Below are 20,283 nucleotides of genomic sequence, written 5' to 3'. Positions count from 1 at the left end.
ATTTTAAGCTTAATTAGGATGTCCATATAATACATTAAAAAGCTCATTTTTCCTTTTTTTTGTTATTATATTTTGTGCTTTTCATTTTTTTCAAAATTTCTCTTTTTACTTTTTTTTTTCCTTTTATGCTTTTTATATTAAATTAATTTTATGAAAAAATAAAACCAATTAAAATATCCATCTAACACTTTCATTTGACTTTTTTTTTTTTACATTTTTTGTATTTTTTATTAGAAAAATTTTATAACAAAAAGTATCAACTAATAAAAAAGTTAAAACAATAAGTTTCTACATGTTTCAATACGTCATAATTCAATAAGAGTCAATTTTTTAAATCAAAATCACATTAGGATGAATCAAAATTAAAAAAAAAAAAGGATCAAGATGAAAGTGTGTTTAAAATAATTTGACTTGAATATTCTGACCTATATATACAAAGCATATATTTTATTATTAGTTTAATTTTATATTTATATATTTTAAACTTAATTTAATAAATTAATATTTTAAAACTCAACAGGTATCTTAGTGATACTTTTTTTTTTGTTTTTATTTTTATATTTTGTTACATTTTTTATTTTTTATTAAAGAAATTTTATAAAAAATATAAGGTCAATTGAAATATCCATATATCATTTTCATTTGGTTTTTTTTTTTTATATATTTTACGTTTGTTATTTTAATTAAGTAAATTTTATAAAAAAATAATAATAATAAATATGACAAAATAAAAGAATTTTGATCCGCGACAAAACACGGATCGTCAGCTAGTGAATATACAATAGTCAGTCAATCACAAGCCGTTGAAGAAAGACACTATAAAATTCGAGCAGCCGCCCTAAGGGACGACGCGGTGAGGTACGCACTACCTTGAAGCTTCACTGCTACAAATCTGGCTTAAACCAAATACATCCGGTTTATTATGCATTTATGCTAGTCAACGTTTTATTACTTGCTGAAGAAAAACCTGTACCTAAAGTCGCAAATGCCTTTTTTTCCAACACGAACGGAAAAGGGCATGAAATATATCTGAATTGAGCTTTTGCAGCGACGAAACCTGACCCACTAGTTTAGCCAATTATCCAGTCACTCGGTCCATGTATAGCACATAAAGACCATATCTCCTTTCTAAAACTTCAACAGCTTTCCGTGCTTGGAGAAGTGATGTCACTCACTCCTCCAAAAGAACTGCAACGTGTGCAAATGTCACTGTATTTTATCATTTCCTAAAGGTTAGTGCAGCCCAGAAATGCATACCATTTATTACCTCTACCATAGATATAAGATGAGCAGCATTCATCTCCTGAAGGTTTTGCCTATCTTGGGGTAAACCATACCTTAAGCAATGAACAAGCATACAAAATACAAAGGATCGCATACGTTATTATATGCATAATGTGTTCACATTGCATGTTTGGTGCATGCATGATTTGCCAAATACTGCATCAATCCCAAAAACCATGTATGTAAAAGTCGTATGTACTCGTAGTTGATATATTACCGTCGAAGCAAGTATGGGAAATTAATAGGAGTGCAACATTATATGTAAGAATTAAATACTTATAAGCAGAAAAGAGTAGCGATGCATACTGTTGTCAAAGCCTTCATTCATTGACCAGGTTAACAAGAAGTCAGATACCAAAAACTCTTGTCCTGTCACCGAGAGATTCAGGTCAAAACTGAGCTAGTCATAGTACATGGAGGAAATCTATATCCATACCTCAAATCTAAAGCATTGAATGAAATCTAGAGTTGTGTCGTACACACGAACTTTTCGTTGAGATTGCATATGATTCATCAAAAGCTTATTAGACAGCACAGAGGCCAGTATAATTTAGCACAAGAAACAAACATGTTATGATGAAATTTGTTAACAATTAAAACACAGCATGAAATGAACTTTTTTAATGAACAAAACAAAATTTAAGCTAGTAGTGAAACCTCTCTCACATATAAGCAATTGATCAATGCTGTCAAGAGATAACACTCACTCCAGCATTGATCAACGCGGTCAAGATTATCAGATTCGACATATAATTTGCTTTGACAATTTTCCCAGCTCTCATGCTTTGTCAATTGGTAGAAACTCAATGCAGTACATAAAATCACAATATGCAATAATTCCAGTGGAAATCTTTAAATTTGGTTATTAGGGAAAAAAAAGAACTACTCTAATAAATAGAAAGGGGACAAAGCAAAGCATAAGGTGTAAAAATACAACTCCAGGATAAAAATGGAGAAATAACAAATGTTGTTTATGTAACAGAACATAATGCTATTTTCTCAAAAAAAAAAAAAAAAAAAACACATACACACACACACATACACATGCATGCACCATAGCATGATGGTAAAAAAAGGGGAAAAACATACAGCTAAATCCTAGTGAACAAGGAGAAAGACAGAAGAGATAAGCAATCAAGACAATTGTTACAAGATTGCCCAATGTTCTAATTTTAGTTAATAATGATTGTAACAATATATGTTACCAAATTAAAACTAATAAGCTGCAGTTAAACAAAGGTGAAAATTTAGTGGAAAATAAAAACATAAAGGGCTGGATAGGCTAACCAGAAAATACTTATGTTACAAACATGCATTCATGCATAGCGGGAAATGGTTCATCAAATGGATCCGAGAAAAGTGAACTTTCTGCAAGTATAGCTATTCTTTGAGAAACTTAAAGTATTACACGTTGCCTGATGTAGGATTCACACCCAAGCTTACGGAGCACATGTTGAATGTAGAGCTGGGAATTAGTGTCGCTGTGATGTGCCTCTGTAATAGCATGTTGAAAACAAAAATAAATAACAACTGGCTAAAAGGAGAGAAAACAAATGTTCACACTTCTATCATCGGTGGATGCTGATATAATAAGCACAACCAAAACATTTTCTATTTACCAAAGACATAAATGTTTAACACCACAAACTTACAACAGATCTAAGGAGGTTCCAACCAAGACAGACTATTTACCATCTCCTTTTGAGGAAGAAGACATCCTTCTATCCAAACGCATAATTAAGCTGCTAACAACTCCTTCAATGGATTCCAAGTTCTTTCCGATTGATAAAAGATTCTTCAATGCCACTTAAGAATACGCATGTAACGTGAGGAAAACATTAGCACAAGGATTAGACAATCAGGAAACTAAAATCAGTAGAGCAAGCCAAAAAAGTCCCTGATTGCAACACCATAAATGTTGGAAGAAACTAAGGGATAAGATCTTAGAGGAAATATGACAATCAACAGTTATTCATTTACCTTAAATCTCAAACAACTATGCAGATTCCTGATGCTGAATAACCACTGGCTTACACCAGAAATACAATCTTTTCTTTTTCTTAACTTTCTCATTTACTACAAAGAGTTGCAATTTCTTGCAGTTGTCACTACTAAATCTGGGTGACTTAAGTCTTATTTTCAATTCAGTCATTCTCTTTTTCAAAACTTCTCCTTCCTCTAGAACAATTTCAACTTGTACAAAACACTAATGGTAAAAAATATTTATATTTTTGTTTTTTGGAATTTGGTTTCTAGCTCAACAACCTTCCAACCATCCTTCATGTGCAGTCCTTTCTCTATCATCTACTTTTTCTCACACTCCATTACTTCTAATGCCATTTCAACAGGTTCATAAAATAAACTTGGCTTCAAAAATCCTTAAAATTCCAAAAAGCAGTGTTGAGCTATTGACTCACTAAAATATACATGAATCGGGAATGTCTAAATAAGATATGCGTATTATCTACTTCAGAAAGAGATAAGAGACAATAAAGGACAATAGAAGTTTTTCTCCCTTTTTTGACCAACGTGAATTACTGAATTTCATGCCATGTGGACTTCAGGCATTTAATATGGCAAACAGGTACTCAACAGTTATGTCAGCAATGCTTCCAGTTTTATTGGGCTTTTTGCCCATTTGTTAAAACAGGATCACCCGCATAAATGGAAAACTCTAATGCAGGAAAACCTAAGTTATTCAATAAATAGAGACAACAAACCAGGAGGCTCAAATATCGTGGAACTAAGAACTCCATTCCAACTTCAAACTTTTTTTTACTAGTAGAAATATAAAGCTGCCTTAAATTGAACTCCTTGGACTGCCCCACAATCTGAAAACAGAAAATGCCAAGTGCTCATGGGAATTAACTGTCGAGAACAATGACTCAAATCTTATAAGAGATTTGTTTGAAATTAGTTAGATATTATTTGATGGATAAGAAAACTTATAAAAAAAGAATTCTAAGAGAAAAGAGATTCTTAATAGATAAGTTTGACCAGTAGAATTTAAAAGAAAAGATATTCTTAATAAGTAAGTTTGCATGCTTATAAATTAGTAAAGTCTCTATAGAGTTAAGTACGAAAAAAAAATGTAAGAGACTTGTAGGATTTTATGGGATAAACACTCCATAAGATTACTAGAGATTTAAGTCTTATAAGTGTCTATGTTTGTATGTTTGTAAGTAGACTAGAGGAGACTGAAAAAGTTCACATAGATATGCATGAATATATATAGGTTTATGTTTGTTTGGGTTAAGAATATTTTATAGGACTAGAGGAGGTTAAAAAGGTCTTATGAGTATTGATTGTTAAGTGAGGTTGACGATTTGATTGTATGTTTATAATTCTCTACAACTAGTGGATCTTGTTTCTTATCCGTTGACATAAGTCAGTTGGACCGAACCACATTAAATTATTGTTTGATTGATCATTTGATTTTACTTTCATTGGCTTGATTGGATTGAGGCTTTTGGCCTAATAAGTGGTATCAAGGCTATTGTGATCCTAAAAAATGGTATCAGAGCTGAATGTTCAAGATGTGAAAAGAGTTGATGGTTCGAGCCATGAGAAAAGACAAGTCTAGAAGAGCTCGATTCAAGGAAGAAGTTTGAGTTCGTGTTTTAAAGATCGGTTTTGCATGAACCGTGAAGACACACAAGAGAAGATGATTATGAGACTTCCATTACAGGTGGAGCTAAACATGTCTAGCATGAAGATAGATGATTTGATAAAATTTGAGTCAAAGTGAAGATTGTTAAGAATAGTGACTTAAATCCCATAAGAGATTTGTTTGAGATTAGCTAGATATTGTTAGATGGATATGAAAACTTACAGAAGAAGAATTCTGACAAATTTGACTTATAGAAGAAAAATTCTAAGAGAAAATGGATTCTTAATAAGCAAGTTTGTATACTTATAAATAGGTAAAGTCTTTATAAAGTTAAGTATGAGAAAAAGATGTAAGAAAGTTGTAAGATTTCATGGAATAGACACCCCATAAGACTACTAGAGATCTATGTCTTATGGGTGTGTATGTTTGTATACTTGTCAGTAGACTAAAGAAGACTGAAAAGGTCCACATAGATATAAGTGCATGAGTGTATATAAGTTTGTATTTGTTTGTATTTGTTTGAATTAAGAATACTTCATAAAACTGGAGTAGATTGAAAGGATCTTATTATGAGTGTTGATTGTTAAGTGAGGTTGATGATTTGATTATATGTTTGTAATTCTCTATAACTAGTGCATCTTATTTTTCATCTGTAAACGTAGGTCAGTTGACCGAACCATATTAAACTCTAGAAAGATCAGAAGTGATCAGAGCTGTAATTGTACGTACTTGTAAAGAACTCAAACGCGACAACGATATGATAATACGATATGATGACAATGCTGCAGTTATCATTGATCAAAAAGGAAATCCAAAAAGAACTCGAATTTTTGGTGCGATCGTCGGGGAATTGAGACAGTTAAATTTCACTAAAATAGTTTCATTAGCTCCTGAGGTATTATAAGACGAGACCTCAATTCAATATAGTTATAGTATTTAAATTAGAGTATTTAAATGACATAGATTAATTAGTAGATTGTGTCTCACGTATATACCTTTACTAAGTAAAAAAAAAAAAAGAACATGTTGGTTATATCAAAATTCGAGAGCAACAATAATTTTAGTTTACCATGGGTAAGGACACTATTGCTGACATAATAACTTCTATACGAAATGCTGACATGAATAGAAAAGGAACGATTCGAATAGGATCTACTAACATCACTAAAAACATTGTTAAAATACTTTTACGAGAAGGTTTTATCGATAACATAAGGAAACATCGGGAAAGAAACAAATATTTTTTGGTTTTAACCCTACGGCATAGAAGGAATAGGAAAGGACCATATGGAACTATTTTAAATTTACGACGGATCAGTCGACTCGGTCTACGAATCTATTCTAACTATCAACAAATTCCTAGAATTTTAGGCGGGATGGGGATTGTAATTCTTTTTACTTCTCGGGGTATAATGACAGACCGGAAGGCTCGACTAGAAGGAATCGACGGAGAAATTTTGTGTTATATATGGTAATCTGTCTAACATCCGAATTGTATCCGAATCCAAAACTTTCCATTTGTGAAAAAAAAAAGCACGGGTTGTCTAATAGAACTCCTCCTGCCCTACAGTAGTTGATACGTCAAGGAAGTTTTACCTGGAATAAAAGAACAAAAATGGATTCATGGAGGTTTAATTAGTGAATCACGTCCACTCTAGATTCCTTTAGATAATGAAGCTCTGATTCTAGGTTATGTTTCAGGAAGGGTCCGATCGAGTTTTATATGTATACCACCGTGGGATAGAGTCAACAAAAGTGAAGTAAGTGCTTATGATTCAACCTCTAGTGTGTTTGATTGATCGTTTGATTTTGCTTCTGTTAACTTGATTGGATTGAGGTTTTTGACCTAACAAATGATATCAAAGCTATCGTGATCCCAACACTAATCTCAATCTACACTACTGTAGCTGAAAAAATAAAAAAATAAAAAACACCCCGTACCAAAAGCAGCCACAATCTAAATAGGTTAGACATTCCTTTTGTTGATCTTGCCTCCATCAATTGTATAGCTCACATTTGTGCCATCAACAGTCGTGTGACAGTTTTTGGTATCTTATTGGTAATCTGTACAAGAAACAACCAAGGGACTGAGATATCTTAATCTGAAATTAATATTTAATATGCTGTATACCCCTGGATATACAGTCTTTTCGAAGAATCATGACATCCATTTCTATTGTCGAACGGTTTACATAAGCTCCAATGAATAAAACCATGTCATCATTACCAAAAATAAAGTCCACAGCACCAATATTCAAATTTAGATTCCTGAACCTATAAAAATGTATAAAATAAGAAGCAAAGAAGAAACCAAACTATGGATTTACATCTCTTAGAATGATAACAAAAGCCAGAAGAAAAAAAATCACTTTACCGTACTAGTATTGCAAAGCTCCACAAGAAAATCAACCGAAGCCCTAAGCTGCTCTGTTTGATCTTCATCCCTAAAGCCTGTAGTTTTAAACAGAACTATTAATAGTTCAACTTAAACAGAAGAACATCATCTTTGTATATTCATACTGATCAAACGAACAAACTACTTAGGAATTAACAGCCCACGCATCAAGTAATACTACTTTTTTGCAATAGTCAAATCCATTGACATCATACTTTCTTGTCCAAATATAGCAAAGTAACTTAATCATCTAAAATCAAACAAAATACAAGGTGGAACCTTACCTGTTGCCAGAATTCATATAGTAGCGGTCACAAGCCAAGAAACATAGATCGGATCATAGACCATAAAGTATAACAAAGCTAGATCCACTTAAAAGTTTTTTGTACCTAAAGCATGACGTTTTTGAAATGAACCAGCTGTTTTCCTTTTTTTCTTTTAATCGAACTGCAAAGTAGAAAATAGAATCATAAAGTATCAAAACAAACATTGAAAAGAACATAGCTGATTCTAATAAACTGATTAATGATGTTAATGATTTAACCTTGACTTAAAAATCTTCGACGAAGAACATCATTGAATCTAAGATCAGAAGCGTCTCCAAGTCGATTTGGGGTTAATTTCCCCCAAATTATAGAAGAAATAGCACTTGCAAGAAGCGGTTTGAGGGAAAAGATCGCATTGCGAAGCATCTATATATATATATATATAAACCCAAAGTTAAAAGAAAAGTAAATGCAGCATTTAGAGATAGAGTAGAATTTGGAAACCTTCGGCATCCTTGAGATAGTCTCTGAGTCTGAGAATCTCTTGCTTTCGCTCCTTTGCCTAAAACTCAATCAAAAGCAGAGAAATTAGAAGGTCAATTTGGCAAATGTCCGGGGGAAGTAGAAAAGAAAGAAGCAGAGACCTTTCGCTTCCATTTAAGAGCGTCGGATTGAGACGGAAGAGGTCATGGTGTTGGAGAAACTTTGATCGGAGAAGGGAGATGGCTACGGCTAGCTTTAGCGATTCATCTTTTGAAGTATCGGTCGCTGATGATGATGCTTGTTGGAGGGTGGAGGTCAAAAACTACCAAACTCAAAACACGCGGGAGATTTCGGCCTTTTCGGATTTCTTCTTCCTCCTCAGGCTCAATTTTGCTGGTTTTATGACTTGGGCCTGTTTGGGTCTTTGAGATTTACAAGTTTAAAGCTGGCCCCAGTCCATTTCTGTTTGAAAATATAAGATATATATATATATATAATATTTAAAAATAGCTCATAAATCTCACGTTTTCATTTTAAGATTCCAATTTCAAACTCAATATTTTCACTTTAACCATCGAATGTTCCTTTGAGGATGAAATTACATATTAATGTATTATTGTTAATGAATTTCATAATTTATAAAAAAAAGCATATTAATAGTGGCATAAAAAATGAAATCAATGTTGTTTCACTCAAATGCCTTGTTACAAATTCAATTTATGTTAGCAAATGAAAAATAAGCAAAAAAAAAAAAAAAAAAAAGAAGTAAAAAAAAATTGTATAAGCTCGAGACTTGATCTCCAACCTTTACAAAATTTTCATTTCTAACTGTTTATAAGCCTTGGCATCTTTGTAAAAAAATAAAAGAATTTTGTGTCAATGCCTCAATGCATGTTAAAAAAAAAAAAAAAAAACTGCTTTTTCATTTTCATTTATTTTTTACCAATATATATATATATATATATATATATGTTTTCTTTTTCATTTATTTTTTAACAAAAAATATCAATCATAACAAACCTTAAACAAGCAGAAAAAACAACCGAAGGTTTGAGAAGCCAAGCATTGGTGATACGGGGTTTAAAAATACATTGGGTCACAGCTACCACAATTATTGCAGAATGAACTATTCAAGTATTGATCTACAGCTGTAGTAGACGTTTTGTCAACAAGCAAATCATTTCAGAAGCCCCGTTCGATGCCTATAATTTAAGAAATGAATAATTTTATTATCTTTTGGCATTACACGGCGCCTCCCATCCTACTAATAAGTGACAATGCAGTTTTCTTTAAGCCTCGAGGACATCATAATCCTACCTAACTTTAAATTTCTACTGCGGCATGCATACCTCCATCATTGGCTCCCCTCCAAGATGGATTCATTCAAGGCATGGATTCCCAAAAGTAAGTCAGAAGAAATATATCATAACATCACTAACAGATAACAATGACAAGATAAAGGCAGGGATAGAAGAAGACTCCTCATCAGTTGTGGTAAAGGTTAAAAAAAAAAACTTTGAGATTTATAGGACTAAGTTCAACAATAAACTAAATTACTCAGTCAACCAAAAAACAAGATTTATCAAAAGAGGAAAAAACTAATCAAATACAAAACAACTGGATCCCTTCAAGGGTGACCATTTTCCCCGAGAACTTTGGCATGTATTAGCCACACTTGAGGGCAAAAACCACGGCATTAAGATTTGATTTCTTTTTCTCAATAAACATACCGCTATGACCTCGGAGAAATACACAACTCAATAAAATTTTACCTGTCCTTGGCAGCTCCACTTTATCACATAATACAAGTTGCTCGCCTCAAAAAGGGGGGAAATCAGTAAGTGACTTTATATTGAAGTCCATATGCAGAAGTCCTTGTGGATACAGACATTAAAAGTAGCATGCAAAAATTAGAATAGATTCTGACAGGCCTCGACCTCGTATGCCTGCGCATCCAACAGAGCTTGCCCCGAAGGGTTTGAGCTAACGATCCTCATTGCTGCATCAAACACAGCTTTTTGGTACAGATCATCCCCCATCTTCTTGAGGATTTCCTTCACCACCTTAAAATCTAATCCCCCGGCCAAAACCAATCTTCCAATTATTTCTCCAAAATTATTTGGTGCTTTTGGTAAATCAATGCCAATATCATCCAACAAGGCACCATAAACCAGGCATCCAGTCCCTATGTCTCTAGCTGTAAGGACTTTCTTATTAAACGAGTATTCCAGAAGTTTTGAAACTGGCTCAACACAAGGTGGGCTTTCCTCCAAGGCAATGGAGATAGCTTCCTTCACAACCTCAGGATGATATGATGGAGATTTTAGTTCCTCCAGACACTGCAATGCTTCATCCAGCAGTCTGACACTGAAATATTCCTCCAACAGTGCCCGTGTTTTTCTCAGAAGTTCGTCTGGATTTACTCTTGCAGCTGGATCTAGTGGTTTCTCCGTAACTGGAGACACAGCAGTCACAGGCACAGGTTTGGCAGAAATAGAAGGTTGTGCCACAAGCTCAGCACCCAAAATAGAGTAGGATGGCCGAGCAGGAGGGGTTGAACTTCCCTGCAACAGGGCACTTGTCTTGCCACTCATTAGGCCACCACTACCTGGAGGCAACAGCCTTTGATTCATTGAAGTTGATTTATTGATTAATGGTGATGGGACACGCCCTACAGGCTGTATACCAGGTCCATCACCCCTTGGCATTGACCGGTTTCTAGGAACCTCCCAATTATCATTGTCCATTCCAGGCATACCAGGCATTCTCCGAGCTCCCGGCATTCCAGGCATCAAACCCCCAGTACCAGGACGAGTGATAGGAAAACCCCCAGGACCAGCACTCATTGGACCAGCAGAAACAACACGACTATTTCTAATGCTTGCAGTAGCACCTGGACGCAGCCCAAGATTTTTTTCAGCCTCAGAATGGATTTCAGTAATTGTTTTGGCTTTCACCTGCAAAAATAAATATAAAAGAGATGTTGATATCGAAACCCATTAAAATGGACAAGTCAACAACATCTATCTAATCAAACACAGAAAAATTGATGACATTTATGAGTCACCTCCTCACGCCTGGGAATCCAATTGTTTGCACGCAGATCAAGAACATCACGAACCATAAATCTCAGTCTTGGCGCAAGCTGAGGATTTGTAGTCAATTCCTTCAGTCTGCTGAAGTACATATCATTTATGCGTCGTGATTTTGGACTCTCATCAAGCTGCTTACCAATAGTGTTGAAGAATTGACAAATGGCTTCAACATTCTCCTCTGCAGGGCAAGCTCTAATATCAGCGCCCAAAAGTTCCTGTTTGACAAAATAGGCACAAAATGATTTAGCATAATGTACTATAAATCCAAGTTCCACGGACGAGAAAGGATGTATAACCTGCACAATATGATGGACTATCTTCTCAGGTACCATTTTCTGCTTCAGAAGCTCACCAATTAATCGAATGTTACCTAGAGTGCGGAGCTTGACCATCCTTTCTTTATCCCTACGCTCCATCTCTTCCTCAGGGGCAATCATCAGCCCCACTTCTTCCCTGAGTTTGTCAGCTCCCTCAAATGCCTCCTGGCAGTTATTCAAGAGGACTCGCTTAAATGTGATTTCTTTTCCACCAGGTTCATCGGATGGGAATGAGGGAAGCTTATCATTAAGATCAGAACATAAAAGAGCATACATAGGACAAAATGTGGGTTCAAGAACAGCCTTCTCAAATATTAAAGAAATAACCCCCTGTAAAGGTACCAGAGATACCATCAGTGATGTCATCTTATAAATGCAGTAGCTAGAAAAGAACAAAATATTAGATGAAATGTATAAAAAAGTGTGTGTGTATGTGCGCGTGTGTACGTTTATACACACACAGCACACATGAATACATATGTAAAAATACATAGAGAGGGTGAAGTAACGTAAAAAAGAACAACAGAAATGTAGAAAATAGTAACCTTCAAGATATCAGCTGATGTGATACCAGAATCAATAAGTTGGCCTTTCAGAAGATCATACTTCTCAGGAGTCAGCTTGTTCAGTATCCTGCAAAGAGAACAGAAACATTCAGAAAAACCAGTTGTTCATTATTAATTTCATAAATTCGCCACAAAGGGACAGTGGTGAAAAATGCACATGTATCATCTTATTACCCCTTGCCACCATGGCTTCCATTTATAAAAAAACTTGCTGAGTGGTTTTTATTTGGTCGAGTCCTTCCTATCATGCATACTCAACAAAATAAAAACCATTCAGCATGTTTTTTTAAAAAATGGAAGCCATGGCGGCAAGGGGTAATCAGATGATACATGTGCATTTTTCACCACCGTCAAATTCTGTCATCATGAAAGCATCTAAAAGTTCTAATACCAGCCATACTAAAAAATATTTATTAAACTCAGAATTTAAGAACTTGATAGACCACAATAAATTCCAATGCTGTAAGTTCACAGAAATGCCTTGTTTCAGTAACTTAATTAAAAAAAAAAAAACCCACTTCCTACTACGTGGGTTTGCTACATAGATTATTAGGGTGTCATTGTGCTTAATCTAAGACCAGATCCTGAATCAAAAAACAAAAGCAAGATCTTTTTATGTTTTGTCAATAAAAATCAGAGAAGCATATATGATGCAAGAAAACTGCTTTTAGGGTTTGTGAATAGAAATTAGAAAACATATTTGATGCAATAAACATATATTCAATATATTTACCCTTTTACAGTCTTTAAAACACGCTCCTTCTCAGAAAGATTCCCCCTTCTCGCTGACCATGGAACCTCAGCCTTGACCAAAGTTGGAGTTGGTCCTCCCTGGTTCGACACAGGAAACCAAATGTTAATGTCCAATCTAAATGACAGACATAGCTTGCTGCAGGGATAAACTTGGTTCTTACAGGAATAAAAACAAAGCTAATATTAAGACACTATAAGTGGCAGAGTTCCTTGAACATTATCATTATGGAAAAAATAAAGAATCACTAGGATTGGTGCAAGAGACAAGTAATTGATATGCTTCATAACCAATGCACAATAATTCAATGGAACTGAAAAAGATGAGTTAATAAACAGAATAAAAGAAAATCCCAAATGTAAGGTTAGTAATGCAGTTGAATAATCTCCTGATCATACATAAAACAAACTGAAAGAAAATTCAGAGCACCATCACTGGGCAACTTATTGAACCATTGTTCTCTTATTGATATAAATACCTAATATAAATACCTAAAGGGTAAGAGATTAGCTGGAGCGAAACTGCCAGTTCCAGCAATAATGCCTTGCCCAATCTAAATTCTCCAATAAAAGTTTTATTAACAGAGGAATATGTCACAAAATGTTTTGAATACCCACCCAACAATTCCAACAACAAATAAAGCAGCATTTTAATAATTCTAGCAACAGCCAAAGCAAATAATAAACAGCTGAAGACCCAGGAAATATTATATAGAACGAAAGAGTTGTATCGTTTTACGTCTATTACCCCTTGGCTAGAAGAGATCTGTGCCCTTGAGAATTGAGAGTTTAGTTGATCTTGACGATTAAATTGATTATGTTCTGGCTGTCTGGAGTCATATCGGCTTCCCAATTCTCTATCCCGAAGTGATTCCCAGGACCTCTCCTCTCCAGCGGGAGGAAACTGTGCTGAACGGTTACGCCAATCACGATTGTCTGGCTCGGAGTAACGGTTCTGACTCTGATTTGGTGTCTAGCAAAATAAGATAATGGAAAACAAGTGTTAACGAAGAATGATTGCTTGGCAGTAATATTTGAAAATACAGGAATTTCATCAAGGCAGTTAATTGCTACCAAAATAAGTCAATTGAAAAGTAAAAAGCAAAAGAACACTTAGAGCTTACGTTGCTTTCTCCATGACCCCAGTTCTGATCTTCACCAAAGAGTTCCACTTCAATTTCTCGTTTAATTTTGAGAATTTCATCAGCAACTTCTACAGCCTAAAGAGAAGGCCAGCAGCTAATCAGATATTGTATCAAAATATAGTCAAAGTGCAATTGATTTCAACTCAATAAAACAGAAACAGATTACAAACAACACTGAACAATTTGTATGATCAACTCAAAATAATTGAAACAGAATGCTAACAATGTTGAACAACTTCCTTGCATGCAAATAAAAGACATGATTGTTCTTTTCTGGTTGATTTTTGGAAGTAAAATTAACCAAGAATGTGCTGATGCACAGATGAAATATATTACTAAGCACAAGTTTTAAAGTTACCTCCCTAAGCTGTAGAAGCTGGTCCTTAGTGTACCGCACTCGTTCACGACCCTCAAATCGTGTGTCTCCAGCCTACAACAGTAAAGCAATTGATAACTTCAGATTATAAAACCCAAGAATATTTCAATATGCAGCATGTTAACATTCAGATCAACTGTCCAAAGAATAAACCAGGCAACAGAAGATGCAACCTGTAAATCACAACTAAGAACTTATGAGGCATATTCTTAACATGGTTATCAAAAAATAACTTATTTATCCAACAAAAACAAAAAATAAGCTCCAAAAATCCGAAGTAACATCCAAATAAAAGGACATCACATATTTGAAATCTGTAGATTTTGCATCATAAGAAGGTAGTCAAAAGACACGATCTTTTTTACTCCACAATACTCGATATGACTAAGTTACTCAGAGCAAAAAAAAAGTCCATGCACTTGCCAAAATTCAACTCATTAATAGAATTCTTTCCCAATTAGGGGGATCCAAGTAAATACAAGTGGCAAATATAACTATAAATTATTATATTATATTTACCAACAGTGGAGTTTAAAAATCGATAAATGGATTTAATTTATTACCATGTGTCCATTTAACTATACATGTTAACTTAATAATTTAATGTTAAACTTGTGTATTTGTACTTAAAAAAAATGTGACAATCAATTAAACCTGCCTAAAGAGCTTTTAAATTCCACAGCCAATATATCAAAATATCATCCACATATAACCATTGTAACACAGCTAAGAGGATTGACCCACAATAAGGACAAGTCCATTGATCTTTGATCAATGGAACACGTCTAGGCTTTATCTGTATCAAAATATATGAAGATCCTTAATATTTGTAGGTCCTTTATGGGCAAACAAAAACTCATAGAATACCCACCTAAAGCCTACATATTTTTCATTGTCCATATTTATTGCAAGTACACATACTAAGTGTACCGCCAAGTATTAGGATAAAACTAATCACATTCTTCCTCTTTTAAAAGTCTAATAATATCCAACTCTAAATTCTTTTATTGGTTAATAACAAAGACAACCAAGTTGCTACTATGAGCACCAATGTATAAGTTTAGAGCCTTTCAAATGATTATAAAGACAATATTTATCTCAAACATATATGTTAGAAAATCAACAATAACATTATAATATCACATCTAGTGGCTAAGGACATATGTTAGAAATTCAACAATAACATTATAATATCACATCCAGTGGCTAAGGATCAAAGCCTGCTCAGAATTCAATCGCAGAAGAGCACAGTATCCGACAGCTTCTACAATAAATAGCAAAACATATAAGAGACGAACCCAACCCAAATCAATCAAAAACCAATAAGAGAACTCATCAAAAGGGCTAGATCCAGAATAACTGAGATATGGGTTTCGAAGAGAAAGGGATAAAAAGATAGAACCTTAATAGAAAAGGAAGAAGTCGCACCGCCATAGGGACGAAAGACAAGATCAGAAGAAACGGAACCAAAGGCTAGCGAAGAAGAGAACGATGAAGATGATGAAGAAGAAGAAGAAGAAAGACCACCAAGGAGTCTGCTCCCTCGACCACCACCAGGTCTTAAGCTCAACACCGTCTGATCACCCTGCTGCATACCTCGATCCTTTTCACGTGAGATTCAATCTCCACCGGCCGATCAAAAACCAAAAAGAACAAACAACTCAGCGATATGTAAAACGCTGAATCTGAATATAAAAAGAAAACAAAAAGGGATTTTCAATATAAAGAGAACAACAGGATTTGGTTTGAGATAAAAATAAGATTTGTCTCTCTCTTCTGCGTATAGCAAAGAAGAGACGAGAGTATGTGAGGACGGCCTAGAGGCTAAACAAACCCTTCCCTTGGAGAGTGGATTTTTATTTTTTTTCTTTTTGCTTTAATTTTGTTTTTTATAATAATTGTATGAATCTGAAGTATATTTATATTCGTAATTACATCATTGTCCTAGCTGGTTGGACTTGCCTATATTTCATTGGCTTTGATTGACAACTTTGCCCTTCGCTCTTCTTAATTATTGCAACTTCTCATAACAAAAAAAAGGGAAATTAGAATTTATCTTTAACATAATTTTCAATTATAATATTTTTATATATTTTATTATAACACTTACGAAATTTTATGTTTATTTAAAAATAATTTTTCTAATTTGATAATTATGTTGGCTTTTAAAATATTACCTTAAAAGAAATTTGAAAATTTTATGCGAACATTTGAAGATTTTATTAAAATTATCGGTAGATTTGATAATTCATATTTTTGTATTGTATCTCATATCGTGTCATATTTCATACGTGTAATGATATAAATTATTAAAATATAAATATGACATCAATTATAAAATATATTTAAATTTTAAATACGAATATGATATATTTAATATATGTTTACACACAATTAATACATGTATAATTAATTCATTTAAATATAAGATGAATAAACATAAATAATACGAATATACATGAATACAACTAACATGGATAAACATGAATAGATATAACTAATACAAATATATACAATAACACGACTAAAATAATAAATAAGTATAAATTATTCATCATTTACAACTTAATAAATTTGATATTTTAATAATATAAAAAATACTTACATATTAAAAAAACAAAAAAACTTAATACTCATTTAATATGTATTTAATATATATATTAATTTAGATTACATAACTATATAAATTTTTAATATTAAATTCAAAATGATAAACTATTAAAGATTAAAGAATAAAATAACAACGCATAGGACTAATATTAATATTTATATTGTATTTATATTATTAATATAAAAATATAAATTTATAATAATTATTAAATAAGTATCATAATTAAATGTTTAAAATAATTTTTATATGATATTAAATAGCTAATTAAGTATCATAATTAAAATATTAAAAATTAAAATAATCTTTATATGTTTATATTAAATTAAAATAAATATAAAAAATGTGTTAAACATATTAAACATGTACTCGTATAATAAAATTAAATTAAACGTATTATCTGTGTCATGTCACGTATTTAGACTAATTAACACATATACGACACTAATTGTATCATGTCAAAATTCATATCAACATGAATAAATACAAAACACGTTTTTCTAAAATATATATATAATTTTTTTTGTCGTTTTTATGTTGTATCACTGTATTATATTTAAAATTATCAAGTCTAATTAGTGGTAAATCACATGTTAATTTCATCATAACTTAAATGTAAGCAAAATTCAAAAAATAAAAAAATACCTTTTAGTATTTAATTACAAGTGTTTGAATCACAAAATTGTAAATTACAGAGAAAAGTGTGATCCTTATAAAGTGTGATATTCAAGATTTTTTTCATTTTCAGGATATTTCATATTCAAATTCACTATTTGGTTTAGGAGAATCTATGTATATTAATTCTTAAATAATTATCATAAACTCCTTAACATATATGATGATAATTTTTTATTAATTTTTATTAATAATAAATACACAAATGACAAATGATGCATTTAATAGCAAAAAAATAAAATAAATATTTTTATAATTACTATTTTTATTTATAAAATATAATTAATAAAATATATTATGAATTATTTAAGGTGTTTCTGATTGGGAAACGTCTTAAATAATTTCCAATATTTTTTTTAAAATAAAAGAGATTATTGAAAGTGTTTATAGATGAAAAAATATCTTAAATAATCCATTTCATTTTTTTAAAAAGCATTAATTAAAATGATTTTAGATAAAAATACCTTAAATAATGCATTTTAAAAAAGGATGAATATTGTTTAAAGCGTTTTTTTTTTTTTTGTTTATAAACATATTAAATAATCCTCTTTAAAAAAATAAGAAAATTATTTAAGATGTTTCTGGACCAAAAACGCCTTAAATAATTTTTGTTAAAAAATATTAGAGGATTATTTAAAACATTTTTAGATCCAAAACATCTTAAATAATGCTTTTTTAAAAAATTAGTAATATAATTTAAGACGTTTTTTATCCAAAAATATTTTAAATAATGTTGATATATTTGTTAAAAGATATTATTTAATGTGTTTTTTAACCAAAAACACTTTAAGTAATTCTCTTCATTTTTTTGAAGGAAATTATTTAAGACTTTTTTTGTCAAAAAATGTCTTAAATAATCATTTTTAAAAAATGAAAGGTACATAAATGTATTAAATAATTTATTTGTAAAATATAAAAAGGATTATTTTAAATCGTATTTTGTACAAAAATGCCTTAAAATAATTATTTTATAAAATATTAATCTTAAATCCTAAATCCTAAAATATAAAATGATTATTCAAGATTTTTTTTGTACATAAACGCATTAAATAATTTATTTATAAAAATATAAAATAATTATTTAAGGTATTTACAAAAATGCTTTAAATAATCAATTTATCAAAACAGAAAAGGATTATTTAATGTAGTTTTTCATGCCAAACTCTTTAATTACAATGTAAAAAAAAAAATTCGTACAAAAACCTACAACTGAGTTCTAGTTACTTCCAAATATACTTTTCAAAAGGGTAATGACTATTTCATAATTTTTTATTCAAGTTAAATTTGAAAATAAGGTAACTTTTTTCCCAAAAATCCTATAATATCACAAAGAGATGTGAGTTTTTGATTATAAGATTTTGGATATTGTTAAGAATTTGTCACTTATTTTTGTAATTAGATTATCCTGAACCAAACATGAAAATCAAATACTCACCATCAAAATTAAAAAAAAAAAATTTATAGATTTTTCCAAACTAAACGCAACTTAAAACTTTATTTAAAGCACTAATTTTTAGTTTCATCAAATAAAACTTACCTTTTACTCAATTTATAAAATTCTTTAAAGTCATGATCAAAATAAATAATTACTTATAGATAATATATATAATCACATAAACATTCGTTACACCTATCATCTCAAACAAATATACATAATTTTTAATTTTATGTCATATGAGAATAATGTATATAAGTCATCATAAAAGTGTGAATAGATAATCATTTTTATCACAATTTGTGATCAAAATTTATTAATAGTTCAATTAAAATAAAAAAATATTAAAGGAATGATGAGATTAGGCTTATTATATGAGGACCTATACCACGTTTTTAGTTATTTATAGATTTAGTATCCCAACTTTAAAGAAATGATAAATTGATAACTTAATAATAAAAAATATATAAATAGATATGTGGACTTTTACTTGTAATATTTTAATTTATGAACTAACATCTTTAATTTAATATGCCTGTATGATAATTAATAAAATCATATCACGTGTAAATCATATATAAAATAAAAAATTTTAAATAATTTTCAAACTTTAATGTGGATGCCACATGGCAATCCACAGTTGTGATAAAAATATTATTTTTTGGTTGTTTTATTTTTTTAATAAAGAATTTTGAAAAAAAATAGTTTTGCATTAATATTTTTATCATCAATTATAAATGGTCACATGACATCCACATGAAATTTTAAAAATTTATTTAAATTTATTATTTTACATATATCATATGTGCAGCATGATTTTATTAATTAAATGTCACATAAATACGTTAGGTTAACTTTGCTAGTTTATAGATTAAAATATCTTATGATTTAAAGTTCAAGGATCAATTTATACATTTTTATTATTTAAATATCAATTTATATATTTCTTCAAAGTTTCGCTACTAGATTGAAAATAAACTTATTTTTGTGGTATGTTATTTTTAAGATTATAAAAGATAAAAATAGGAGCCAAAGGACAAAAAAGTAATTTGGAAATCAAACTTATCACTAACAGCATCAATGTCGGGGGAATAGCACAAGGACAAAAAAGGTACTTTGAACCGCAATAAAAATTTAAATACCTTTTTGACAGTTTTTTTCTCTTAAGAAAAATTTATGGTTTTTTTTTTTTATATAAAACTCTCTCGCTTGGCGGCCTTAGCCATGCGTTACCAAACATAACACGAGAGAGCGCATGCCTGTCGGTCCGGTTCTTGC

The 20,283-nt window shown here is 31.3% G+C and overlaps 1 protein-coding gene, 1 non-coding gene and 1 pseudogene across 4 annotated transcripts; all 3 read right to left on the bottom strand.

The window, feature by feature from the left end:
• Nucleotides 1-705: 705 nt before the first annotated feature.
• LOC111284392 (protein MULTIPOLAR SPINDLE 1-like) lies at nt 706-9,393 on the bottom strand (annotated as a pseudogene). Its single transcript, XR_016342583.1, has 9 exons — nt 9,388-9,393; nt 8,200-8,360; nt 8,060-8,117; nt 7,834-7,981; nt 7,679-7,736; nt 7,274-7,345; nt 2,977-3,090; nt 2,693-2,778; nt 706-1,653 (listed from the first exon to the last, which is right to left on the bottom strand). The product of XR_016342583.1 is annotated as a protein MULTIPOLAR SPINDLE 1-like (transcript).
• Nucleotides 9,394-9,527: 134 nt separating this feature from the next.
• Nucleotides 9,528-16,117, bottom strand: LOC111286749 (eukaryotic translation initiation factor-like). 2 transcript variants are annotated; one of them, XM_022876922.2, is made up of 9 exons: nt 15,690-16,117; nt 14,270-14,341; nt 13,891-13,986; nt 13,515-13,739; nt 12,750-12,847; nt 11,996-12,083; nt 11,430-11,780; nt 11,106-11,348; nt 9,528-10,995 (listed from the first exon to the last, which is right to left on the bottom strand). In XM_022876922.2, exons 1-9 carry the CDS (start codon nt 15,879-15,881, stop codon nt 9,949-9,951), a joined length of 2,412 nt encoding a protein of 803 aa, XP_022732657.2. In that variant the 5' UTR covers nt 15,882-16,117; the 3' UTR covers nt 9,528-9,948. The 2 variants fall into 2 exon arrangements, with proteins under 2 accessions (XP_022732657.2, XP_089618549.1); XM_089762423.1 differs by having other exon boundaries at nt 13,515-13,727.
• Nucleotides 15,109-15,213, bottom strand: LOC149518515 (small nucleolar RNA snoR103). The gene has a single exon (XR_016343370.1). It is a non-coding gene; the product is annotated as a small nucleolar RNA snoR103 (small nucleolar RNA).
• Nucleotides 16,118-20,283: the final 4,166 nt, after the last annotated feature.

The sequence above is a fragment of the Durio zibethinus genome, chromosome 6, assembly GCF_047325235.1.
Source record: "Durio zibethinus cultivar Kanyao isolate XHJ-2024 chromosome 6, ASM4732523v1, whole genome shotgun sequence".
NCBI lineage: Eukaryota > Viridiplantae > Streptophyta > Magnoliopsida > Malvales > Malvaceae > Durio > Durio zibethinus.
Note: the sequence above shows the minus strand (reverse complement) of the source record. Positions and strands in the feature narration are given on the sequence as shown.